The following is a 26,510-nucleotide window of genomic DNA, read 5'->3' as shown; positions in this document are numbered from 1 at the left end:
TCTGGTGTTTGGCTTGATGAGAGGGCAGAGTAAGAGGGATGATAGCCTAGATGAAAGTCTCCAAGGATGATATTTCTGGTGTTTGGCTTGATGAGAGGGCAGAGTAAGAGGGATGATAGCCTAGATGAAAGTCTCCAAGGATGATACATCTGGTGTTTGGCTTGATGAGAGGGGAGAGTAAGAGAGGGATGATAGCCTAGATGAATGTCTCCAAGGATGATACATCTGGTGTTTGGCTTGATGAGAGGGGAGAGTAAGAGGGATGATAGCCTAGATGAAAGTCTCCAAGGATGATATTTCTGGTGTTTGGCTTGATGAGAGGGGAGAGTAAGAGGGATGATAGCCTAGATGAAAGTCTCCAAGGATGATACATCTGGTGTTTGGCTTGATGAGAGGGGAGAGTAAGAGAGGGATGATAGCCTAGATGAAAGTCTCCAAGGATGATACATCTGGTGTTTGGCTTGATGAGAGGGGAGAGTAAGAGAGGGATGATAGCCTAGATTAAAGTCTCCAAGGATGATACATCTGGTGTTTGGCTTGATGAGAGGGATGTCTAAATCAGGATGAGTGTTTTTATCGGGTGATCTATATATGACCAAAAAGTTGGTTGTAGTTTTGGGGTTCGAGATAAATTTGGCTAGGAGACGTTCGTAGCCATCTAGATCTTCAAGGGGGTTTGCCCTAATTTGCAGGATAGATTAAGCTATTATGGCAACTCCGCCTCCTTGTGCGTTAGTTCTGTCCGCTTTGAGCATTTGAACCCAGGTGGTATGGCGAGAGCCAGCAAAGGGCCTGAAGCTTGGTGAAGCCAGGTTTCTGTAATAACTAGGATATCTAGTTGTTGGTCAATAACGAGATCAAGGATCTCGATAGCATGGGTTCCAAGTGAGCGTGCCTTTAATATTAGGTGTGGGATCTGCTGGGGGCATAGCGATGGTAGTTAGTGTTTGTGGGGCTATGGTATCTCTGGTTTCTTTAGATGTAGCTTTGGGGGGAGGCTTACTTTGAGGGGGCATGGATATACAGTTGAGTTTATGTTGTTTGGGAGTGGTTACCAGAGTGCTGGTGCAGGGGTGGAAGTACTTGGTACGTGACCTTAGTGTTGCCCTGAATAGTGATTTTAGCAATAGGAATCACTTTGGTTGGCGTATGATTGGAGAGTACCATGGGTGGGCTCACGGAAGGTGTTGGCTGAGTGGGGATAGTTTCCGGTTCCTGGAGGGGCGGAAATGGTACTGTAATAGGTAGGAAGTGAGTGGGGCAAGGGATAGGACAAGGACGGCGGCAGCCAATTCTAAAAAGACCTTTGTCCTGCGAGATGAAAGCACCTCCTGTACAGGGAACAGCATTGTGTATTAGGATAAATGGGTACATGATGGCTAGTAGGGAGCCTAACATGGTTTGCTATTGGCGAAGGTCTAGACCAAGCATATAATATACATTAGTAATAGAGACATATTAGAAGAGGTCAATTTGTGTATGCAAAATGGGTCCCTATAGGGGTTGCGAGATTACAATATTAAACAAGCTGGCTTGTTACTATGCATACCAGATGACATTGACAGTACAGAATAGGCACGACATAATTTGGTAAGCAGTGTGGTAATAAATCATGTCATTGATCGGTACAAATCTCGGATTGGAATGTTCGGTACAGAGTGAGCAGACTATATTTCTAGACAAATGGAGCAGTATTGCTAGTAGAAGAAACATTTAATTAACAATGGCTCGTGGTACTGCGTGCGTTATTAGAGAAGCAGACCTTCGGTTATGTAGTCATAGTTCAGAGGCTGTATTTACGTTAGATTGCTACGTTAGGCTGCATGATTTAACAATTATCCAGAGCTAAATAGTTGGCGCTGTACGTTATGTCCTGCGGGGTATGGTCCTCTGAGTTAGTAGTTGGGCGGGAGTGTATGGTGCTGGAGAATGCTGAGCAGATCAGCGCGCATTCAGAGTTTGTACAAGCACCTCTCCGCTAATCGATCCACTCGGGATGTCAGAGTCCCAGTTGCAGTATTTAGAAGTGTTACACTTCGGGCTTCCCTGCGGGCCTCCTCGCACAATACGACTTCTTAACAAGCTCCTCTGTGGACCAGATACAGGTTGCCATGGCGCCTGTATAAACTACGACGGACTCTGGGTCACCTGACACGTTTTGTACGTGTTAGACGTATGGAAAGACACGCCCCCATACGGCTATAAAACCACCGTCTTTCAAGGGGCTCGTTGCTGCTAATTAGCATTACAAGCTACAAGTGGTTACGTCCGTTACTACTTCGTGTCTTCTCCACACGATTCCTCATCTGATTTCCTGGTTCTGACCCTTGCCTGGCTACTGGACTGGCTTGCTTCCTCCTTTATTCCTGTCGTGCTCGTCTGGCTCTTGACTCGGAACGTTATTGGATCCGGCTGTAACGCTCACCTGATTCCCACGGAGGCGCCGACCTGTTCTGGACTGCTATGACCTCTTCTAAGGTGATGCGCAGGACTCTGAAGACGGACTGGACCGGACCCCCAAACCTCGCCTGTCTGGCCCGTAGAAGAATCCTTCTGTAGATGGAAAAGGGGATTAACTGTCTGCTGGATAATGTGTCGGATTCCCCCCCTTCCTCCTCTCACACTCCTCGAACCCCCTCCGCGATTCCCCGTAGAGTCTCACCTTAGAGTCTGAAAGGACGAGCTCTCCATCCTGCTTCCGATGCAGGGGCGCGTTGATTTCCAGTTACTTCACTGGATCTCGGGTTTGGCGAGTATTCAACTCCGCTTGACTTTTCCGATATGAGGCCGTAAGTATTCAGTTGCCAAAGTTCAAGCCTTAATTGTCCGTTGACCTTTTCTCTATTTCAGATGCAGGATGAAGAATCCGCGTAGAGGAATGGATTCGCCGAAGGTAAACTCTGGTGAGTCTTTTTGAGGGATGGTTCCCTTAGTGATCTTGCTTTCACCCACTAATGCGTATGTCTTTTTCCCCTTAGGGGCTGGGGTACGGAAGTGCCAAAGAAGCGGCGCCGACCCGAGGTGAGGAAAGATTGTCCCAACAATAATCAGGTAAGTCTTAAGGTGGAAGAATCAGGCCTTCCTCAATCTGTTCCTTCGCTCACCTTTGTTTTGTCTCTTTTTCTCTTAGGCGCTGAAAGGCGGCGGATGGTGCCAATGGTCGCTGAAGAGCCCGAGGGCGCCTCGTGAAGGCGAGTGGAACGCGGCGCTGCAGCGAGCGATGCGCTTCTAGGATCGTCTGAGTGATGGTCCCGGACTCCGGATGGAGGTAGGTAAAGTTCAATTATTCACCTTTCTCTCCTTTCCTTCCTTTTCAGGTGTTCCAGGTTGCAGGCGGGCGTGGCTTGAGCCAGGATGCAGGAGCAGACACGGTGAGCGTCCAGCTGCTAGATGCAGAACAACGCGAAGCGTGAGCTGCTGTCTGGGCGTGGTTTAAATAGCCCCCAAAGTAGTTCCAGGTAAGTATTCTTCCTCAGCCACGCCAGAGTGGTAAAATAGTCCCATAGGTAAAATAGTCCCTTTCAGACCTCAAGGAGGTCTGGATCCGGCAGCATGGTCTGCATCAGGTAAGTCCATCCAAGCACTCCCATAATGAGCCTGGCGCCTATGGTGCCAGGACTGATGCCTTCTATGAGCCTGGCGCCAAAGACGCCAGGACAATGTCCAAAGAGCCCCTATAAGGGGTTGCTGGGTCCCTCCCTGGGGACATGATGTCTGCTTTCGGGGACGCTGGGCCTGAACTGGCTTCCCCGGAGTAGGCATCATGACACCGGCTCCCTGCTGTCTCCTGCGGTACTTCATTCCAGGTTGCCGCTTCTGGACACGGAACCAAAGCCTTCCTCGCAGAGGGCTTGCTGTCAACCATCCGGAACTTTTCTACACCTACTCTGGATGCATGTGTGCTCAGGTACATACTTATAATTGCCAAATCCTGTGTCTGCTACTATTTTCTCTCCACGGCTTTGTTTGGATATTTGTCTTCTGTTGGATTCTGGGACATTGAGTGACTATCTTGTGAACTTGTCTTCAAGTGCATATAAACGCTCTGCTGTCTGTCCCAACTGAAACAGCAAAGAGGTACATTGTAGGTGCTGGACTGCCCATGTGGACGGGACAAAGACTGATATGCAAATGGATATTTCCCATCTGTGAAAGGTACAGTGAGCAAAAAGCGTGTGCTGCAAACTCATCTCAGAGCAGGTTATCATGCCATGTTCTTTCTGGAGAGGAGCGCCTGCTACCTTTTTTGAAATATTTGAAAGGAACTTGGGATTGGTAACCCCGAGTTACCTGGGGGCAACCAGACATGGACTCCCTGCTCACTGTGCTCAGCGAGCAAAGCTTCACCTCACTGATGAGGCCCAATAAGGCTGAAACACGTGTATGGGGTTGCTTTTGGTACTCTTGTTCAGAGAGGAATTGCCATAGCATTTCGCTGCTGGACTGCCCATGTGGGCGGGACTAAGACTGATATGCAAATGCATATTTCCCATCTGTGAAAGGTACAGTGAGCAAAAAGCATGTGCTGCAAACTCATCTCAGAGCAGGTTATCATGCCATATTCTTTCCGGAGAGGTTCGCCTGCTACATTTTTTGAAACATTGTAGAAAATAGCCCCTCTTTGAGGAAGCCTGGGTCTTGTACTCAGGGGAGCTGGGATGGAAGGCTGAATATCGATTCTTGTACCACCCTCATCTCCAAGGTCACTCCTCCACATATTCGGCCTATTTCGGAGTGGTGAGTAACAAGAAGGCACACCTCAAGTTGGCGCACGTAATACAGGGATAGGCGAGAGGGTGCGGCAGGATGTCTCATACGCAAGTAATAAAACAGCACATGAAAATAGATCCGTTATTACAATGTACTTCCAGATAGATCATGAAGTTAGAAGGTCAGATCCTACGTCCATAAGCAGACAGACGCACACAGGCCCTTTTGAAAGTGGCCCTTAGGAGATGCGGCCGGCTTCCGCCTCAGTTTGGGGGTATGTTTGTAAATAGACCATTCGGCCTATCAGAGGCTTGTTAGTTGGAGATGCGACAGTCTCCGGCCGATTTCCAGGCTAATAGGTCGGCCATCTTGGGAAGCGTGGTGGCTTCGGTGACGTCGGGTAGATTAACAAAAAGCAGTTTCCTACAATACGAGCTATCTAGGCACCGGTAGATGGAGAGCCACGCGTACTTCTTCATAAGGGCTGATTGGGCGTTCGTTCCACGCGGTGCAGGACGGGTGTCCAGCATGATGGAAGCAGGCTCCTGCCCTTCCGGGATCACCTGTAGGAATAGTGCAGTAGATGACCTTCTTCCCATGGCATACAACTTCTTCCCCCTCGCTGTCCGGAGGGACAGAGGACGATGACGAGTGGTTAGACCATTTCTTCCTTGCAGCCGCTGACACCACCGAGTCCGGTGACAGTTACAAACATCAGCACTTTGGTCCGGACACCGGCACTTTTTCTCTAGCCTGTACCGCTTGGCCGGGCGCTTCATTAGTGCCAGGCCTTCTTCCCAAATGTCATCCAGGAGGGGAACCGCCATGATGGTCTTCTTTTTGGCCTCGCCACTCTGGTAGAGGAAACCTTCCTTCTTGGTCTCCTCGGTTGTCAACTGGAAGAGCTCGGATGCTCTGGCATGGGGACGCCCTCGGCTGCAGCAATCTGCCCGCCGTGACGATGTTGTTCGTCGTCGTTTCCGTCCCCGTGTCTGGGTCCCTAGGGGAGGAGGGATGGGGGGGAGAAAGGGAGGGCACCTGGTGTGGAGGCTGATGCAGAGGCGTCGGATGGCGTTTCCTCTATTTTGGCAGAGGCTGTTTCAGGGCTGCCGGGGTCACCGGGGGCCTGCAGCATCCTTTTCTAAATTTCCAACACCAACATGTGTAGGGTCGAAAGGATGTACAGCGATACATCTCTTGGAGGAGTTGGACCGGTAGGCCTACTAGGCCCCGCGCTGTTGTTGCCACTGGCGTTTCTGCCATCGCCGTCCACCCACGTCTTCGTGGATCGTGTGCGTGTACTCCTGGTTCTCCTTGTCATCTGTGTCTCTGCCCCCCCCCCACTCCACTTTCTGCAGCTTGAGGGGTCGGAGCCCGGCTCCGCAACGACATCCTCTTTTCCGGTGTCATCTTCACCACCCCGGCAGAGGCCTCCCACCTCAGGGTTATGGATACACTGGGCGTAAGTCTGGGCTACCTTCACTCAGTCAGCCCCTTTGGTTTTCGTGAGAGCGGCTGCCACCATTTAAATTGTCAACACCAGTTCTTGCTCCACCTGGGCCTTCTTGGGCAGGCCGGCCGCCTTTTCTTCCACCCTTCTCGGACCTCTCCTGAAGTTTAGCCGGGTTGGGCAATTTCCTCTTTGAGGAGGAGCTGGATCGATTGCTGCCAATGGAGGCAGGTGAGGTTGACTGCGCCCCACTTGCGCAGTGACCACGATGAAAACGGACTTGCGGTGCTTGACCTCATCTTGGGCCCCCACAGATGGAGCACCCTCAAAGGACTTAGAAGCCCACTCCTCGGACCGGCCGGTCCTGTGTGAGGTATAACCCTGGTTGGAGCCAGAGGCCTTGGCGCTGAGCCACGGCGCCAGTCTACTGTGACGATCCTTCATCGTTCGCTTTGGGAACCCGAGACAGATTTTGCAATCTTCTCCTCTGTGATCCGGGAGTAGACAGAGGCACTGAAGGAGTTTGTCCTCCACAAACACATTCTGCAGTTCGCACCTGGAGCAGAGCTTGAAAAGGGAGCTTCCTTTTTTCTTCTCTTCCGACATGGTTGGGGTGCGGAGTAGGCACGATGGCCTTCTGGAAACTTTGACGAAACTCGACAATCCTTGCCCTTGTGGGGTGCTGAAATTCACCGGCAAATGGATCCCCTCCGTTTGTCGGCCGATGAAAAGAGCACACAGGCTCTGTTTGACAAAAATAGGACTTTTTCTCGAAAAGCAAATGGAGAATAGCTCACAGAGCCTGACGACAAGGAATATTCATGAGCATGTGAATCTATGCCAGACACCATGCTGGAGAAGTATACAAATAAACAGTTATTCATTAGGGCTTTGAAAACACTATTAACATGTAAAGACTATGGCTAAACTAATACCAAACATGATATATATTCACTACTGTTGGGTTCTGTACCAGACTCCTACACTTTACCTTTAAGACAGTTCAACAGGTAGCAAGCATATTCATAAGCAATACATTCCATAAGTGCGTGTGGTGCAGCAGGCTAAGAATCACTGCTCTGCTGCCATACTGTTGTGATGTAGTCTTCCGTGAACCCTGCCTGGAATGCATGGCATGTGGTGTGATTGATGTAGAAAGCAGGCTGAGAGAATGTTGTATAAGTGGGTTCTATGGGTGTCAGGTGGAGGATGTGACTGCTGAGAGAGGATGCCGGTGGATGAGCTCTGTCCCTTATACTTACCCGACTTAATGTACCTGATCAAATTTACTCAGAACTAAGTAAAGAAGTTATCAAGTTCTTCCAAGATGTCAGAGCATTTATTGATAAAGGACCAGCTTCTACACATACCTTGACTGGCTTTGGCTAAGTATCAGCGTCTTTTCCTTTTCCAACATAATAGGTTGGCCTTGCTGTATATCCACCCCAGAGTTGATTCTGAAAAGCCATCTGAAGGCCCAAGCTGTAAGGTCAGGACCCAGTCTTCTAGGCACTGCAAGGGCCTTCTCCAACCATTCATGCAAATCTCAGTATCCCTCCCTTTAGGTCAACCAACTGCACCCCAGCACCTCCCAATCCCCAACGCCGGCGTTAAGGGATCTTGGGGTTTGTGGGTTACCTTGTCCTCCAATGCTGCCAGGTCCCTCTCCAAACCTTCATGCTTTCTCAAAAGTGCCTGCACACTAGCCAAGTCACGGCCAAAGTCATCGGAAGCCATCAGCTGCTCCTTTTCTCTGATCCAGCTTATGGTCTCATCCACGTCCCTGCAGAAGAAGTGTGCTGCGTTAGCGTGCATATTCATTCAGAGGTCTGTTCACAACGATCAGTCACAACAGAAGGAACGAGGGACAAAGGGATTGGTGCTGCCCTTGCTTTCCTACAATCTACTCTAGATTTCCAGAATTCACAGACTATGTAAGGAACAAGTTACTTACCTGTAACTGTTCTCCAGCATGGGCCTGGCATGGATTCACATGCTCATGAATAGGCTGGGAATCCCTGGTAAAAGAAAAAACAGCTTCACTTTCATTTATAAACTGTCTTTCTCCTATAAACTGAGCTCTGGGTCATACTGCCCCCCTCCTCTGGCAGCCATCCTCAGATTTGGTAGCACGTAAAGTGAGAGTATGACCAAGAAGAGCCGCAGAGGGGCAGGAGAGAGGATTTGCATGTGAATCCATGCCAGACACATGCAGGAGAACAACAGTTACAGGTAAGTAACTAGTTCCTTCTCCAGCATGGGGTCTGGCATGGATTCACATGCTCATGAATAAAGAATACATAGCAGTACACGTGCACAACCACGGGAGGTGGCAAGGCTCAACAGAAGCAATTACTCTTACCTCCTCACTAGGCTCACCTTCAAATGAACAAGATGCGCAGCACTGCTTGGCCAGCTCTGGACTCATCCCTGGAATACCTGTCAACACAGTAGAATTTGGTGACGGTGTGCGTAGACCTCCACTAGCTGCTCTGCAGATGTCCAGCAGGGGTACACCAGACAGGAAAGACGTTGTCGCAGTGATCGCTCTGGTAGAATGGGCTCTCTGACAGCCAGGCAGCTGTCGGTTTGCCAACCGGTGACAATGAGTGATGCAGCCGGAGAGGCCCCTGGAGATGGAAGCCTTGGAAAAGGCCTTCCCATGGTTCACAGGACCAAAGTTCACAAAAAGCTGAGAAGTCTTCTGGAAACTCTTCGTGTGGGCCACATAAAACCTCAGCTCTCGAGCCACATCCAGCGAGTGCAAAGTCCTTTCTGCCGGCAATGAAGGAGTCGGAAAAAACACAGGCAACACAAAGGGCTCGTTGAGATGAAATTCGACGGAATCTTGGGCATGAAGGAGGGGTGCGTCGGCAGCACCACCCTCGTCTCGTGGAAAGTCAAGGCTGCTTGCAGGACAGGGCCTGGCTCTCACCTACCGTTAGGGAGAATTCTAATTCAATGGCTAATTTCCCTTACCTAGTAAGTCCCTCAGCAGCTTTGCTGATTGCTGTAGTTATTTCTTTCCACTCGGTAAGAGTGTGAGCTTTTCCCCCACTCTTACCCATATTTTGCCATGTGTATTTCATCTGTTTTTGTGATTGTGGGCTCTGGAGTACACCACTTCAGTAGCCCTTCTCTTTTGTGTGTTACACAGCACCTTCAGTGCAGTAACACAGGGTTGTCTTTTAGACTTCCCACCGCCTCCATTTCTGGGGCTGACTACTGTCCCCCAGAAACGGATAAAGTTGCCATTAACTTTAGTCATTTAACCACAGATCCAGTACACCCCATCTTACATGGAGTACTGGAAAGGGTTAATCCTTAGCCCTTTTTATCTTTACCTCCTAGAGCATTGTTTCGCTCTTTTAACATTTAGACTTGGCTGGTGGCAGTGGTATCTACCCTAACTTTTCTACCGCGGTTATACTATATAAACGTGGTATTGTTGTAGGCTATTATATTAGCCTCGAACGTAAACCCGCTTGACCAAATACTTTCTTTTGGCTCTGGTCAGCTTTATTCGCCATTTCTTTTTGTTAAAGTCCTTCTTGTGTTTTACTTTGCATGGCAAACCAGGTTTGCTTTTGTTCACTGTCTTTTGGCGGGCTTCTGCCAAGAAGCCCTCCTCTAGGTGCCTGGGTGTCTAGGTGGGCAGAATGTGAGGGAGGGGTGTAGTCACCCCCTGCAAAGGGCATCCTAGGAAACCTAAGTCGCACTTTGCCATGATTGGCTGAGGTGGTTGTCCGGACTGGACAACCCCCCTGCTGCACGATTGACAACCAGGCTGTGTGAATGGGGGATTTTCGCATAAAAAAGGCAGGACTCTTGGGCTAGAAATCAGAGTCGCCACTGGAACTACAATGAACCGAAGAGAAGCGGAGAAGAAGTCGGCTGCTGCATCTATCCCGTCCCGGTGAAGCCCTGCTGCAGTACTGAGCTATCTACCCTTCGATGACCAGAGAAGAACTAGTCCGGAATCTTCTACCCTTGAGCTTGGTGGGGATAACCAGCTCATCTTCTACAGCCAGAGGATCCTCTTCGTGGTCGAATTCGCTGCACACTGCTGTAGTGGTCAGGATAGCCATCTGAAGAGCCGCTCCTGTTGGTGCAGACCCCTCCAGATGACGTCCTTCTTGCAGAAGCTCAAGGAACCGTGGGTCTGCAGGAAACTACCAGGAACAACTGCCGTGGCACCAGCGTCTTCATTGAATAAGGTACTGTGTCCTGCTTGAGGAAATAGGGTGAATCCCTTTTTCTCCTCCTATAAGGCTTGTCCTCATCTTCCCTCCTTATAACTTTTGATTCCTCCATTGACAATATCCAAGTACTCCTGGCTACAAAGAATTGAATTGTGAACTGTCCGACTGCGATCCTCGACAACAGGAACCGGTTCCACTTGACACTGGCTCCGGCCTACTGACTCTTGAATTTCTGTCTGAGTGTTCTCTGATTCTGTCTGCCTTGACAAAAGTATTGCCTATGATTTTTGCCCCCAACTCTGTCTGGGTATCTCAGGTGCTAAGTGTGTTTTTGTCCCGGTAACATTTCTTGCCCCGGATACGCATTTCTTTAGTAAGACCGAACTGTCATTGCTGTCAAAAAAGATTGCATATGTATTCCCGGTAATGTCTTTTGTTTCACAACACCGGTCCGTTAAAACACAGGGTACTTACCTTGGAGTTATACCGTACAAAGTGAATTGGTTGGTTGTAGTGTATTTCACGTGTGGTTTTGAATTAATAGAAGTGTTTTTATAACAAACGGTTTAAAAATAAATGTACTTATGTGTTTTTACCTGAAACCTTGAGTGAGTGTTTGCTCAAGTCACAGTGATTGTGGTCCCTTTGTGTAATCTCTGCTACTGCTCATACTCGAGATAAGCCTGGCTGCTCCGCTACTGCTACCACTTTAACATAGTAGTACAGGCTTGTACAAAAGGTAAAACTTGTATTACCACCTGTAGTCTTAATTGTGTGTAGTGGTCCCTAAGGACACTGCACAGGATTCTGCCTAACACCTACCCTCCTGGCAGAGGTGATGGCCACGAGCAAAGCTGTCTTCCAAGACAGGAACATAAGCAGAGCTTGATGCATCGGCTTAAATGCGGCCCCTATGAGCCTAGTCAGCACCATGTTGAGTTCCCATGCCGGGGCAGGCGCCTTCACTGGTGACAACGAACTGAACAGTCCTTTGATGAATCTTTCACTAGACGGTGCGACCAAAGAGAAGACCGTCCCAGAGACCTGGTGTAGCGGGAGACAGTCACCAGATGCACCTTGATGGAGGTGTGCACCAGCCCAGACTTAGCCAACAACAAGTACGGAAGGACTTGAGGGGCCGTGACGCTCTTTTGCGACCGGCACCAAGTCGTAAAACGCTTCCATTTGTGTCTGTAACACTTCAGCATTGACGACGCACTGGCCTTGGTGAGGACCTCCATGCAGTCCGCAGGCAGCTCCTAACAACCAAACTCGAATGCTGCAGGAGCCTGGCCTTCAGGTTCAGCGATCCTGGGTCGTGGTGCAGGATTGCGCCTCCTTCCCTGGAGAGAAGATCCACGACCACTGGTAGCTTGACTGGAGGGGACGCTGACATGCTGAGAAGGTCCGGGTACCAGATTTGCATCGGTCACACTGGCGTGACGAGGATCATTCTGCCCTGGCACTGTGAGTTGACTGATGACTCGTAGCAGAGGCAACGGAGGGAACACATACTGAACAGGCCTTCCCAAGGGAAGGAGAATTCGTCCCCCATGCTTCCCGGCTGGGGAACCTGCTGGCAAACCTCCGGCACTTTGTGTTTGTCGACGCCAAGCAGGATTTTGCATAGTTCAGCAGCCGGACGGTCCTCTCCGTGTGACCAACGGGGATGTCCTTTGACTTGGCCCGGATAAGCCAGTCATCGAGGTATGGGTACACATGAATTCCCTGTAGTCACAGATGGGCCGCCACTTCAGCCATGCACTTCGTAAAGACTCTGGGGGCCGACTTCAATCCAAAGGGAAGAGCCTTCAACTGGTAATGCTTTCCTTGTACGATGAAGAACAGGAACTTGCAATGTTTTACGTGAATGGGGATGTGGAAGTACGCGTCCTCTAGATCTAACGACAACAGAAAGTCTCCCTCCTCCAGCTGGCCGAGCAGGTGCTGCAACGTGACCATCCTGAACTTCTGGGACATGATGTACTTGTTGAGTCATCATAGGTCGAGAATGGGCCACCAGCCCCCGGTCTCTTTTCTTACTAGAAAGTATCGGAACCAGCTCTACAGGCCATTTTTTTCAATATGGCCCGATCCTCCAACAGCCGCTGAGGGATGGGTTGCTCCTGATGGGCCACCAGTGGTATCCGCGGACACTCGCTGAAACTCAGTGTGTCCGTGGGCGAGAGCGTCCGGCAACCAACGATCGGTGGATGTTTCCCCCCACATGCTGACGAAGTTTGCCAGCCCACCTCCCACCGGGGTGCAGGGGCCCGACATCCGGCTGATTCAGTCCTGCTTGGAGGCCGGCACTCTGTCTTGGGAGCCTTGACGACGGCGGCCACCTCTGAAGGCCTCTGAGCAATCCCTGTGGGCTTCCTGGGTCAGTGAACAGGAGGGCTGGCGGTAAGAGGACGATCTGCCACTGAAACTTAGAAGATCTACCCGACTTCCCTCCTGAGGGATGAAGGGCAGATGGTGCTGTTGCAGTGTGCCAAGGGAACAGGCCGTCTCCGTGTCAGTCTTGACGGCCTGAAGAGATTCATTGACGGCATTGCCGAAAAGATAGTCTACGTCGAACGGCTTGTCCAGAACCCTCGTCTGGACCTCTTGTCTGAAGTTGGTGGCCTTCAGCCAGCCACAACGACCGAGGCAACCCCTGTTTCCCATCTGGCAGAACCCGTGTCCGCAATGTCCAGGACCACAGGGATGGCGTGGTCCGATGCCACCTCACCTTCCTGAAGGATCTCCATTGCCTCTACCCGCTTGGCCACCTTGACCGTCATCACCTCCGAGTAAATTACCTTCCATCCCACAGCGTCCAATTTCTTCCCCTCGCCATCCGGGGGACAGAGGTTGACGACGGGTTGGATGACTTCTTCCTAGCCACAGCCGAGACCAGAGATTCCGGCGATGGTTGTGACCGCTGACATTTGGGTGCAGATTCCAGCACCCAGCACCCAGTATTTTTCTAGCTGGTCCCTCTTCGCCAGGGCTGAGGCAGGGTTCTTCAGCAGTGCCAGCCCCTCATCCCAGACGTCGTTCAGCAGCGGTACCGACAGGATGGTCTTCATTTTCTCCTCCCGGCGCTGATACAGGAAGCCCTCCTTCTGTTCCAGGGTGAGCTGGAAGAGTTCCAATGCACGGGCGATCATGGAGTGGAAGGATCCCACTTTGTCCGGTGGAGAAGCCCTTGGTGGCGAGAGACTCCGCCTTCTGTGTCCGTCGTCGCCGAGTCTGTCCCCGTATCACTAGGACGGGGGCAGCGACGGTTGGAGTGGAGGCGTAGGGTGTCTACATCCTTTTCTTCGGCAGCGGTGACCCCGGGGCGTTGCCGGTGGTGTCGCGGGCGGTGCTGTCTGCATCCTCTCTTTAATCTCTGACACCAGTATGTGGAGGGTCAAGAGAATATCATGCGACAGATCTCTGGGAGGTGCCTGGGAACAGCGTTGCCTAGGAACAGCGTTGCCTAGGTCATCGCCCCCGCTGACATAGTTGTCGCCTCCAACAGGTATCTCCTCGACGTTCAGCATAGTGACCACCCTCCAGGATGTTGTGGACCGAAACTAGGTCTTCCTCGTCGGACGAAGAAATATCTGTCCCTTGGAGCTCTTCCATGCCACCCCCCTCTTTGGGTCCTGAGGGGTCAGCTTTGGGCTACGGTCCGGCATCCTCTGTTCCGGAGTCCTCCAATGGTTTGGCCGAAGTCTCCCGTCTGGGAGGAAGAGCCACTCTGACTGCCACCAGGGTACCCTGGACCAGATCAGCCCCTTTCGCCTTTGAGAGGGCGGCAGCAACCATCTCGATTGAAGAGGACGATTTGGCCTGAATCAGGTTGGACACCTTGTCCTGCTTGGCCTTCACTGGCTTCTCTCGCAGCTTCCCCGAGGTAGCTGATTTTCTCTTTGACGAAGAACTGAAGCGATAGCTGCAGATTGAGGCTGATGGAAACGAGTAACACGCCCTGACCGTCGCAGGACCTGCTTGCGCGGTGATCCAGACGGAAGTAGAAACGCAGTGCTTGGCCTCATTTTGGGCCTCCACGGATGGAGCGCCCTGAAAGGACTTTGAAGCCCCCTCTGGCTGGCTGGATCCGGATGAGGCTTGCCCCTGTGGACCACACAGGGTAGAAGACCTGGCGTTGAGCCACACCGCCAGTCAGACATGCCGATTCTTCATCGTGCGCTTGGAAAAGCCACGGCAGATCTCGCAATCTTCTCAGGTGAAGACAATAAAGGCACTGGTAATGCTTGTGCGTGAAAACATTCTGCAAACCACAGCTGGTGCAGTGTTTGAAGAGGGGAAGCCTGACGTCCTACTCCGACATGATCCGGCGCGGCGTAGGCCTGATGGCCTTCTGGAAACTTCCAAGAAGAAAACACTAGATTTTGCCTTTGTGGGGGGATGAAAGATGCCGAAAAACAGATCCCTGTTAATCAGATGAGTAAATGGAGCACACAGGCTCGACTCAACAAAAATAGGGTTTTCACAGCCAAAAAAAAGCATGAGAAACGCAGAAAGCTCTAAGAGCAAAACACGAGGACTCCCAACACTTGAACGTGCTGTAAAATTCTGAAGAGAGCTGCCAGAGGAGGGACTAAGGGAGAGGGCAGTCATTGGCTGGGGGCAGTATGACCCAGAGTTCAGTGATTGGTTTATAGGAGAAAGACTGGGAATATTCATGAGCATGTGAATCCATGCCTGACCCCATGCTGGAGAACCTTCCTTTATTCAGGATCTCTGCAGCAGCCCTACGCTCATTGGCTGCATGGTCACCTGCCCAAAGCTGGGAGTTATGTCAAAGACCTGACATTAATGGTGGCCTTTACTGATTTGTGTAGGGTAATGGGGATGAAAGCTAGCCTGGAGGCATTAGGAGCAGTCGGAGAACCCTCTTCCCACAGTTCCCTGCGCAAAGAAGAGCGCTGGCGCCACAGGTTAATACTACTTAGTATAATAATAATAGCGACTGGCACATCTATAGGGTGTGGGTAGAAGCCACACACTAACGCATTGCAGCTAAGGCTTACATTTTGCGGATGATATTAACCAGGAAAGGTCAGTGAAGCTCTGTTTAAGGAGTAGGATTGTGCACCCTTCCCACTAATTGGCTGTTGGGAAAAGGGACAAGAGATTGGACAGGAGGAGTCTTAACATAAATCTGCTTTTTAATGGACGGTTGGCAGTGAATATTCAAATACAATGCAGCCATGTCAGAAACCAGCACCAAAAACGGTTCCATTTACGCCACAGCCAAACCAGAATTCCCTAGTGTGCAGTTCTTGTGCTCCAAAGAGACGCTACTCTAGCCCCCCCTGCGGACGCACTCACGCCAGTCCCATCTAGGAGGCCAGTGTGCCTGGACCCATTCAGAAGCCAAAAGTCAGTCATTAATAGTAGTCCCAGGATGGCTTAAGTCAAGATTGAATTATCTGGCGTTGGTACAGCTTAACCAATGCAGCCCTACAGCAGTCTGTACCACCATACAGCTGCTCCATGGTACTATACTTGCTGTCTACACTTACCGGTTAAAACGCTGCACTTCGGCTGCCCCAAATAGCTTGCCCTGTCTGGAGAGGGCCAGGCCCTTCAGACGCTGCCAGCCGGCATTTACTTCATTCTGTTTGGCAGTGATCAACTCCACCTCAGGGTGCTCCTCCTGGAACAAAGTAAAAAGGAACAACCAATCAGCTGCCGTGGAAACATTAATAGAGTACCACCTCTGACCTCACTGCAGCATAGAAAGAAATCTGCTCTCTCCGAGTGCAGTGCATACAGCAACATTTCCTGCTACTCGCCCCTTTCCGATCCACCTAGTAAAGCACATTGCAAGGACAGGAAGCAACCAACAAGCACGACTGCAGTACACACAAACATCAATCCACCCCACTGGCCTTATAAGAAGCGCATAATGCTATACAGGAGGCTGCATCTCTATCCCCCAGAGCCATCACCCATGCCCCAGACAAGGAGCTCAACCACTTCCTGGACTTCCTAGGCATCATTCCATCAATGCAGCAGGCAGGGGTTTACTACTCCTTTAAGAGGCGCATATTGCAAAACGTTCCCTTCGCTCTGGAGGAGCGCGTCAGAGGCAGTTCTACCCCTAGACTTCCCATGGGAGCATTAGACCACTACAGCAAACAGTCAGTGCTGCCACTCACTCCACTTTCCTTGGCTGTATTTCCTCTCTTCTACAGTGAGTAATGAGCGCCATGGTGGTCGGCGATGGCTATTCCTACACATGATATACAGAGTACTATCTCCTCCAGCTGCATCACTTCAGTATGGAGGGAGCAGAATGCCACATTGCACTTCACCACCCCATTGCCTTCTCCCTTTGTCTGGACTGAGTTATACAGGCTGAAAAAAGCCTCGAAGTGGAGTGGCCATAGTGCGAGCAGGAGGAGGGAATAGGGCTGTTCTCCAGTCACCCTCTAAGAAGAGCAGGGCATCCACTGAACCCCACCTTTCACACCTCCTCCTGGGGCAGGATAGACTTCCCTCAGCACAATGGAATTTACCTGGACAAGTTTACCAGCAAACAAGTTCACTTCATTCACTCGCTCTTCATGGGCCGCCAGGTCAGTCTGAAACTCCTCAAACTTCTTCTGCAGAACCTCCACATGTTCCAAGTCCTGCCCGAGCTCCTCAGAGGTCACAATCGCTTCCTGAAATGGTGAAATACAAATCTGCGTCATTAAACAGCAGTGTCCGGGAAACATCCGATAAACAATGGCCCCATTTACATTTCACACAGTCTCAACTGCTAGCATAGTTTTCACCCTGTGATAAGTGTCCTTGATTTTAATGGTGTGATTTATCCATACGTTATGTTAATGGGCATTTGCATAGAGCTTTTCACCACTGGTATAAAGACAACGCGCTGTAGGTTGAACGCCCTAGGAGACTGGAGTCCAGGCCAGCAGTAAAAAGTGCATGTGTGCACTCTACGTTCCGCTAGTCCGAATTGTCGTGACAGCTGCGTTCTAAAGGTCGTTGCCGTGTGCAAGGTGGTGTAGGATTATGGGTGCAGCTAGGCCGAATTAAATCGTGGGGGATAGCTGTATTCTAGTGTTGGGGGCGATGAGTCAGGGTAGTGAGAGGTATGTTGGAGTATCCGGGGAGTTGGAAAAAGGCCTCCCTCTGCCTATTGAGTGCACTATGACCCCCCCTGTGTAGGCACCTGGTGAGTCAGGAACCTCTAGGTCGAGTATGAAACTCAGTTCTATCTGCAGTACATGGCTGTACCTTCCCAAGCCTAGTACTTCAAGCAATGCTGCGTTTGGCCACCAGCTGCACGTGGCTGGAGGCTAGTGGCCTCCAAGTGCAGAGCAATGCTGAATGATTTAGGTCCAGGCATGGCTAGGGCTGCTGTGTGAGTAACAATGCTAAGGTCATGTTAGAGCAGTACAGGACCAAGGCGTTAACAGATCCATCTACCATTCCTGTATCTACCTGATTGGGTAATGCTTGTGGATTGTAAGCTTCGATATTTTAATTTATTTTATTTATTGGATATTTGTAAGGCGCCTATACAACAAATGGTGTTTCAAGGCACCACAAGACAAAGGTGGAAGGGGGTGGGGGATAAGGGAGAAAGATAACAATAACGGCCCTATTAGGCCTTGTGACATTCTGATTTTTTAAGTGCAGTAACCTAGAAGTGCGAGGGAGAGGGTAAGCGGGGGTCAGGGAGTGTCAGTCAGCGTGAAATGCAAAGTGCCAGGGTAGGCAGGGAAGTGCGGGGTAAAGAGGAGAGCGTGCAAGTGAAAGCGGGGGAGGGGGCAACAGGGGCTAGGCGGTGCTAAGCGGAAGCCAGGAGGGTAAGTGACAGGCTTGCACAGGGTGCAGGGGACCACATGCTAGGTTCGAAGTGGGGGGTGGACTGGGCGGGGGTAGCTGGTGCCTTGTAGAACTCAGGGAACCAGGCAGCCAGTCACTGCGGAAGACGGAGGTGTTAGCAGGGGAGAGGGATGGTCTTGAGGAGTTTCCTGAACTTAAAGAGATCCGGCTCAAGCCAGAGGGGCCGGGAGACCATTTCAGAGGGAGGCTCTGGCAGAGGAGAGAGATCTACCCCGCACTCTGCTTAGAGAAGCGTCTGATATGCAGATAGTTAGAGCTAGACGACCGAAGGGCTCTAGCAGGGAGGTGTTTAGGGAGAGAGAGTTGGATGTAGCAGGGTCTCAGTCCCGGAAAGCCTTGTGCATGATGCAGAGGGTCTTTAACTTGATCCTAGCAGCAACCAGGAGCCGGTGGAGAGATTTTAGGGTTGAAGAGATGCAGTCCCTGAGCTTGAGGCCAAGGATAAGACTTGAAGTCCTGTTATAATTATAATTGGTTATTTATAACGCGCTTAATACCGAAGAGGTTTCTAAACGCGGACCAGGGATTCAAACCTGTGTTGCTCCGTGTAGTCTTGCTTCCAATACAAGCGCGTTGCCACTGAGCTATACCACCCGTGACTGTTCTGGATTAGTTATTGAGGAAGAGGCTGTTGCAGTAGTCCAGCCTATATAGTACCAGAGCTCTGGCGACATGGAGTTTCTGGGGGAAGGGGAAGAAAGGGAGAATGCCTCTGAGGAGATGAAGCCGATAGTGGGCCTTCTTGGCAAGGTACAAGATGTGAGGAAAGGTCAATGAACATTCAAATACTTCTGTCAATACGTGGCTGGATACTCCAAGAACCCAGAGGCTCAAGCATCGAAAACAGGCCATCCTAAGTGCTGTGTGTCTCGAAACCTTTCAGGTGCTGTAGAAGGCGGAGCATTCTAGGTGCAGTGCATGGCTAGAGGTTGCTACAAGAGCTAAACTTGCCAGACCATCACTGATCTATAGAGCGCAGTACATTGCCAAACAAACCAAGAGCCAACACAGTCACATTGCCAACGAAAGTGCTACTAGGTGCAGGGATCCAAGCATTCCTACCTGTCCATTGTAGTGGGTTCTTGGCCTTGCCCTAGCCGTGGATAGTTGGCCGGGAGGCATGGTTTCATAGAGGATCAAAGCCAAATGAGTCCTTTAGCATGATTTAGGGGAAGATCTGGGTCTTGAATGCTTTTCAGAACGGCATGTTGTCTTGTGCGTGTTGGAGGGGGCGTGGAGGATTGGCAGAGTGCCATATTGTTGGCGGCAGGGTTGAGAAGGCGGGCCTGCCAATCCTGGCTGATTTGGAGGGGTTCCACTAGGAGGGCAGTGCTTGACCTCAGGATGCGGGTTGGAAGGTAGGGCGTAATCTTCTCTTGTAGGTATTTGGGGCTGGTTTTCGGTACCGCTCAAGGAGTAATGCACACGATTCTCAAAGTGGATTATCAGCCCAGTGTGCGCCAGTGTAGTGTGCGGACTGCAGGTGTAATGTGATCTCTTCGACCAAGGGCAAGGAGGAGCCTGGCTGCAGAGTTCTGGACTCTATGGAGTTTTAGTTAGCAGGCAGGTGCACCCAGGTATGTCTGCATAGTCAAGTCTAGACATGACAATGGACATAATTAAGCTCAGTCTATGCGGGAGGGGAGATAAGGGAAGATATGTCTAAGTGGGTGGAGGTGGCAGGGTTTGGATACATTGCTAATGTGGTGGGACAGGGTTAGTTTAGAGTCCATTGTGCAGCCAAGGTTTGTGATGTGTGCTGCGATTCTATGCTTCTGCTAGGCTTTACACGGACAAACTCTTCATCCACATATCCTCATTTATATGTTAGACTTTGATTTGTAAGAGATGGTTTTCATACGATATGCTTTGGAATGCTATTTCAGGATTCGGCATTCCTGCGGATATATTGCCATGTAAACATGTTCTTATAAGAAACAGATTGGTCTACTCATTATACCAAAAGGGCCCCCTGATGGGTGGACGTGCGTTACAATGTGTCGCGGCTGTGACTTCCAAGTGTGCATGTTGATTTTAAGTTGTCATTGTGCTTGTGGTTTAGCGTTCGGCTTGTAGTGGTGCAAGGGAATTGCAGGTTCACTATAGGAGCACGTCACTAGAATTTTCACTAACTCAAGATCAGGTGCACGAGACGTCTGGGTGGGGAAATGGATATTCAGGGGCTCTGATCAGGGGCTTGGGGGGGGGGGGGGGGGGAGCAGAACATGTTTTTTTCTCTAGAGCACCTGGAGTTGTGTAGATTGGTGGTGTAATCAGTGGAGGACAAAGCAATATTTTTCGCTGAAGATGGCTATGTATTACCGCCATCATGTTTGTATCCAAGATAAAACATTTGTGCTGCAATAACCCGATGGTACAAACAAGAGGGCATGTGCTGAATGTATCGGACAATTGTGCATGTAATTTGCATGTCGCTGCATGTTATTCAGTGGGCGTGTATTCTGAAGGTAAGGTATTGCAGAGCGTATTGCAGAGCTTAGAACTGTAAACCGTTTCCCTAGGGTTTGATAAGAGTTTAGAATACCCATTCACCCTCTTGCGTTGTAATAATAATTAATAATAATAATTAGGCTTTTATATAGCGCTACAAACCCTCAGGTATCTGAGCGCTGCTTATTATTACCCACGGTGTGTGGTGCTCATTTATCGACCTCGGAAGGATGAAAGGCTGAGTTTGGCCCCGCCGGGATTCGAACCTGCGTTAACAGGCTCTGCACGGGTGTCAAAGCGGGCGCTCTACTCGCTGTGCCACTTGTAACCTATAGAATACACCGGAGTCCCATGAAGAACTCAGTCCAGCTGCCACAGTCACTAGACTAGTGGTCATCTCTGCAACAGCGCACAAAGCTGTCACAGTCACTAGACTAGTGGTCAACACAAAGCTGCCACAGTCACTAGACTAGTGGTCATCTCCGCAACAGAACACAAAGCTGTCACAGTCACTAGACTAGTGGTCATCTCCGCAACAGCGCACAAAGCTCTGCCTGATTTTCATAATGTTTTTATCGCGTCTTCTTTGCTATTAAGTGAATAGTCACCCAAGGCGAATAACTATTTGCATGCAATGCAATTTATTTTCATATTTGCATAGACTATGGGCTTCCAAAGGGTCTTCTACCCTCACAGCGCTTCGAGCCCATAACAATAGCATACACATCAAATAACATAACACCCCCAATTCCACCACCTCTGCAAAGTAACCACACATCGCCCATAACATCCCAACCATTCACCCACAAGCTCTGTGACAGATCTGCACATCCTCAGTCATTACAGTTACTGACGTAACCATTAGTCCAATGGGCAGTGGAGGTCTTCAGAGTAACACCTTTCAACCTTTAGGTTGGCAGTCAAACGCCCAAGACCCGTGGAGACTAGGACTTCAAATTCCATTTAATTTCTCAGAATGTTATACCGGACACCACCCTCAGGACTGCTGGACACTTTGGAATTTCAGTCCATTTCCTAAAATGCAGTGTCTGGGTCTTCTTTCACAGGGCCTTGATTAGAGACTTTTATACTTCGAAAAATCATTTTGGGAATTCTTGTCATTCACTCACAATCCTTGACCATTAATACTTGGAAGTACAATTCCCAGAATTCAGAAGGAATGACCTGTTGAACTCTAATCGGCACTCAAGAATGAACTACATTTCCAAAAGCACTGCCTGACCCAACTTGTGTACGGATAACCCTAGGGCCTCTTCTGCTAGTACTAGTCTCTGTTCCTTCTCAGGTTCTCCCACACACTACCAACATCAGTGACTTCGATTCTCAAAGCACAACGTTCGCTTCAGAAATTAGTTACTGTGACAAATCTACCATCGTCACTGATTCTCTGGCAGGAAGCTTCCCTTATGTGGGCAGGGAAAGGCAGAAGCTACCTGTGGGAAAACCACACAGGGGAAGACAAACTACAGAGGGATAGGACAATCCTAAACCCAGATAACCTGGCAGTGAAAATCCGACTTGATATCCTGTCAGCCCTCTGAGGATCTTCAACCTCCACCCTTAACCTTTCTCCCCTTTCCTCCTCCTCGCCTGAAGACTGGTCTTCAATGGATGATAGTTGAGGTCTTCGAGCGCAATAATCTTTCTCCTTTTTTCTTCTTTCTTTTTTTTCTGAGAAAGTGTCTTTCTCACGAAAGGAAGCCACAGTGTACTGCTGTGAATAGCACTACCTGCGGCCCCTCTTCCGGGAGTGTTAGGCAGAAACCTGTGCAGTTCCCTTAGGGAACACTGCAAAAGATTTAAGACTACAGGTATAGCAGTAAACCCACTTGGTAGCAGTCTGCACCACCCAGATTTACCTGGTAGCTGTGGCTGAGCAGTCAGACTTCCCTCAAGAAGAGTTAGGCAGTATGCAAAGTATACATAATAGGTACTCAAACACAATAGTACAAGCAAACACTGACCAGAGTTTGGTTTCAAAAGTATATAGTTATTTGTTTAAGAACACATAAGTTGAAAACACTCTAGCAATATATAGTAAAACACTTCAAACACAGTTATATGGAAAGCAGTCCCAACCCTTATTCCTAACTAGACAACTCTTAGTTAACACCACATAATTCAAACAGAGGTGAGTGCTTAACGTTAGATGACACTCTAGTGGTTCAAAGAAGGGAGGGAGAAAGAGCAGAATTAGGATAAACACACCACTCTAAGGTCAAGAACACTTTCAGTAGGCTCAAAGAAGCACAAAGTCACAGGTGAGCAAAAGTCACTAGGCAGGGCCCACTCTTATAGCAGACAGAGCGAAAATGTGCCCAAGATCACACAGTTATTAGGGATTCAGAGTCTTGCAAAAGAGTTCAGAAAGAGTTTAGAGAGGCTTAGAAAGTTTAGCCAGGGTGTCCCAGGCACTCCCAGGTTCGAAAGCCGGGGGCTAAAACTACCCCGTACAGTCGGTGGCAAGGGAAGCCAGGCGGAACACAATACCTTAAACGGGAAGGATCCTCCAGCGGTGGCAGTTGTTCCAGGCAGTGGCAGCAAGGCTCGACGTCGGTCAGGGAAGAAGAAGTTCTCGCTGAAGAGCAGAAGAAGAAGGTCGTTGCACTGCCCGGGAAGAAACCAGCCGCGGAGTCCTCCGGTTAAAGGGTTGTACCGACTTTCGCGGTTGTGGTAAAAGTGTGGTATTCCGGTTGCCGGGGTGCTTGGCACGGGCAAGGCGGCCACGAGATACCTCGAAGAAGCGGAAAGAAGGTGAAAACTGGTTGTCCCCACCAGTCAAGGGAAGGAGCCACGCCGTTAAGAGTTCTCCTCGGTCGTTGGGAAAAGTGGTGAGACGGTTCAGCAGGGCTCCACCGGGTGGTGTCGTCGTAGCAGGTCGGCTCAGCTCTTCCCTCGTCTGATTCTTGGTCCTGTGGCGACTTCTGAAGTTCCAGTCCCCAAAGCCCTGCTTTTATGCAGCAAACCCCCATTCACCCAGCCTAGCTGTCACTCAAACATGCTAAGTGGTGAGCCGGCCGGCTCACCACTTGGGCCAATCAGGACGGAGTGCGACTTGAGTTACCAAGGTAACTCAGTCCAGGGTGCCTAAATCCCCCTCCACCCCTCCTAAGTACCCCAGACAGAGTGGCACCACTTTGGAGGGCTTCTGTGGAGAAGCCCGCCAAAAGTGGAACAAAGGGCTCCACTTTGGGTCAGAGTTACAGAGGCGAACGCCAACGCCATTTTAGAATCAAGTTTTGGCAAAAAATCCCAACCGGAGTTATAATAATAAATATATAAACCGGCGGTATGTTTGAGGCTACCGTAAATAAATAATTAAATGTGTTAGCCTAAAACAATGGGAAATCCCATAGGAAAATATTCGCAGTTGAATATAAAAAGTAGTTTCCACTGCCACCAGCCAAAACTCGATCAGGGGGAAGGAGACGTGCCCCTTCGAATAACAGACCCTGGGGCAATCGAATTGCCCCAGCCAGTACGTCCACAATATGATGGATTGTACTGGTTCTGTTCAGGATTTAAGACTAGTAGTCTTTGGTGACTTTACATGCCCTGGGAGACAGTAGTCAGTCCCAGGGTATGGAGTCTATGTTGGGGAGTCCCTAGGACACCCCTGGGTTACTGCACAGAGGGTGCTGTGTAACCCACATCACAAAAATATATGAGGCCCTATGGAGTAAAAGACCCCATAGCCCATTCAACACAAGGTTTAACCAAGAAAACACACTTCAAACATGCCCAAGAGTGAGGGTAAGAGAGTCTCACTCTTGGCAGGAGAAAAAAGAAACCCCAGAAATCCAGCAAAGCTGCTGGGGGGCTCACTAGGTAGGGAAATTCAGCCTAAACAGAGAATTCTCCCTAACAGGGAGGGACAATCTGGGGAAAAAGCCGTTCGGCACAAAAAACCCCAGAGGTGGAACAGCAACAGCGGAGGTCCGTGGTAAGGATTCCGGGTGGAATGTGGCTCCGAAGGAACCGAGAAGTAGCCGAAGAGGACAGCCAGCGTAGGACAAACAGAGTGGATCCGGAAAGGAACCAGAGGAAAGGGGGAGGAAAAGTAAGAGGGCTCGGAAAACAGAAAGGTGGGAAGGGGCCCGAAGGGCAGCAGAGGACAAAGGGATAGGAAGAAAACTAGCGTAACCGCAACGGAAAACAAGCAGTCAGGGAGCTGACCGAGAGGGTTGCAACGCACTGTGTGCCCGGAGGGCGTGGCTGATAAGCGTTCCGGCACGCAGTGAAACAAACACTAGACTGTCACCGCGACGTTCGAAAACGTGGCGTAACGCTACAATGTCGTCCCCCAAGCCGCACTCTGGACCATAGCGTCCACGGGAGTCGGCACATGACATATCCATACGCCTTTCCAACATACCTGTAGAGCCTATTGTAATGTGGAAGAAGAAACACCAGGTTTTTCCAATCAATTGCCCTATATTCCCCCCACATTTTAGTACCGAGTACATTTTGTCTTTCACCTTGCCTGAAAGGAACCAGTTCCCACTGGGGGGCTGGCTGTTCTGATTATGTAGCCAGACTGCCCCTTTCTGTAAACTGCAGGGAGACATTGCAGAACTTTCGCTGTGGTTCCTGTTAAATTCTCTGATCCTGGAAGCTGCTGACTCGACCACTGGAACCAAATCCAAAGAGGAAAATGAAGAAATTACAGCTGTAAGCATTTCCAGCGACCGCAGAGCCTGTGGAACCCGAGCCTGATGTAGCCCTTCCTTCCAATTGACCAGAGGGTCCCAAAAATGATGGCTCCTACCAGGAGGCTGGTGGGACCCACTAGTCTCAAGAAGACCTGCATTTTGGGCCACCCCACGACTTGCTGCCACGTTGCTGGGTTGCAAAACCGCCAATACCCTGGGATCTCGAGCCAGTGTACGGTGCACAGTGATTCCGTCTGAAACTTGAGACACGATCCGAATCCAACCGGCGATATCCGTTCATCTGGCTCCTGTAAAAGGGCCCAAATTCACAGAGCTGGGAGAAACCATGAAGACTCCTTTGCTGGAGCCTCCTCACACGACTGCTGCTTCAAGTTCCCATCCAATGTCCACTTCTTTCGTCTACAGACCAGGAATCCATGGACCAGTTCCTGTGCTGCTGCATCCTGAAGGCATCCACCCAGCAGCTCTTCAGGTACTGTGTGGGCTTGGGTAATACTTACCTTAAGTCTAGTGTGCATCCTGTGAGGGCGAGCTCCTTCACTGAGACAACAGATTATGCAACGGTTCATGGCCTTAAGGTTTTTTTTGCAAGAAACCCTGGCAGATGTCGCATCCGTCAACGGAATGGTTAGGGTAGAGGCAGAAAAGACATACCGTATGTCTGTCACCCTCATCTACATTTTTTTAGGCCGCAAGTGTCGCACGGCCTAAATAGGGACTTTTTTGGGCCTGAAGATTCCATGGTTGTAATTGGAACAGTGTGTGTAGAATTTGGTTGTTCCGGGTACAATTTGAAGAAATGTATTTTCTGACGAACGTAATTTTCTCTCAGGCGATAAACACTGGGAATCCCAACAGCTCGGAAGACGGTTGAAATTTGAGGGGAGGCTTCTGGGGCAGAGCGATACATTTGACGTCCCATTGGTGGGGACCAAAAGCACCCACGACGATGGGAGACTCAAGGTGTCAAGTTTTTTCATAGGAAAATTATTAAGTCAAAGTAACCAGGGATTCCCAGCCTGACGGGGAATGTTCACAGCATGTAAATCCAGGAAAGATCCAATGCTGGAGAAATGTATGAACTCTGGTGGCTGATGCTGTGGAGAGTAAGAGGTGTATGAACTCTGGTGGCTGATG

The 26,510-nt window shown here is 50.0% G+C and overlaps 1 protein-coding gene across 8 annotated transcripts in view; it reads right to left on the bottom strand.

The window, feature by feature from the left end:
• SPTAN1 (spectrin alpha, non-erythrocytic 1) overlaps positions 1-26,510 on the bottom strand; it is a 514,843-nt gene that overhangs the window by 431,626 nt on the left and 56,707 nt on the right. For all 8 annotated transcript variants that reach the window (XM_069609174.1, XM_069609169.1, XM_069609172.1 and 5 more), the window contains exons 5-7: positions 16,887-17,033; positions 15,888-16,021; positions 7,799-7,943 (exon numbers count right to left, since the gene is read on the bottom strand). In XM_069609174.1, the coding sequence (XP_069465275.1) occupies positions 7,799-7,943; positions 15,888-16,021; positions 16,887-17,033 (426 nt within the window). The remainder of the gene's footprint in view (positions 1-7,798; positions 7,944-15,887; positions 16,022-16,886; positions 17,034-26,510) is intronic.

The sequence above is a fragment of the Ambystoma mexicanum genome, chromosome 8, assembly GCF_040938575.1.
Source record: "Ambystoma mexicanum isolate Mex_15411 chromosome 8, UKY_AmexF1_1, whole genome shotgun sequence".
Classification (NCBI taxonomy): domain Eukaryota; kingdom Metazoa; phylum Chordata; class Amphibia; order Caudata; family Ambystomatidae; genus Ambystoma; species Ambystoma mexicanum.
The sequence above is the reverse complement of the archived record's forward strand: the minus strand, read 5'-3'. Positions and strand labels throughout refer to the sequence as shown.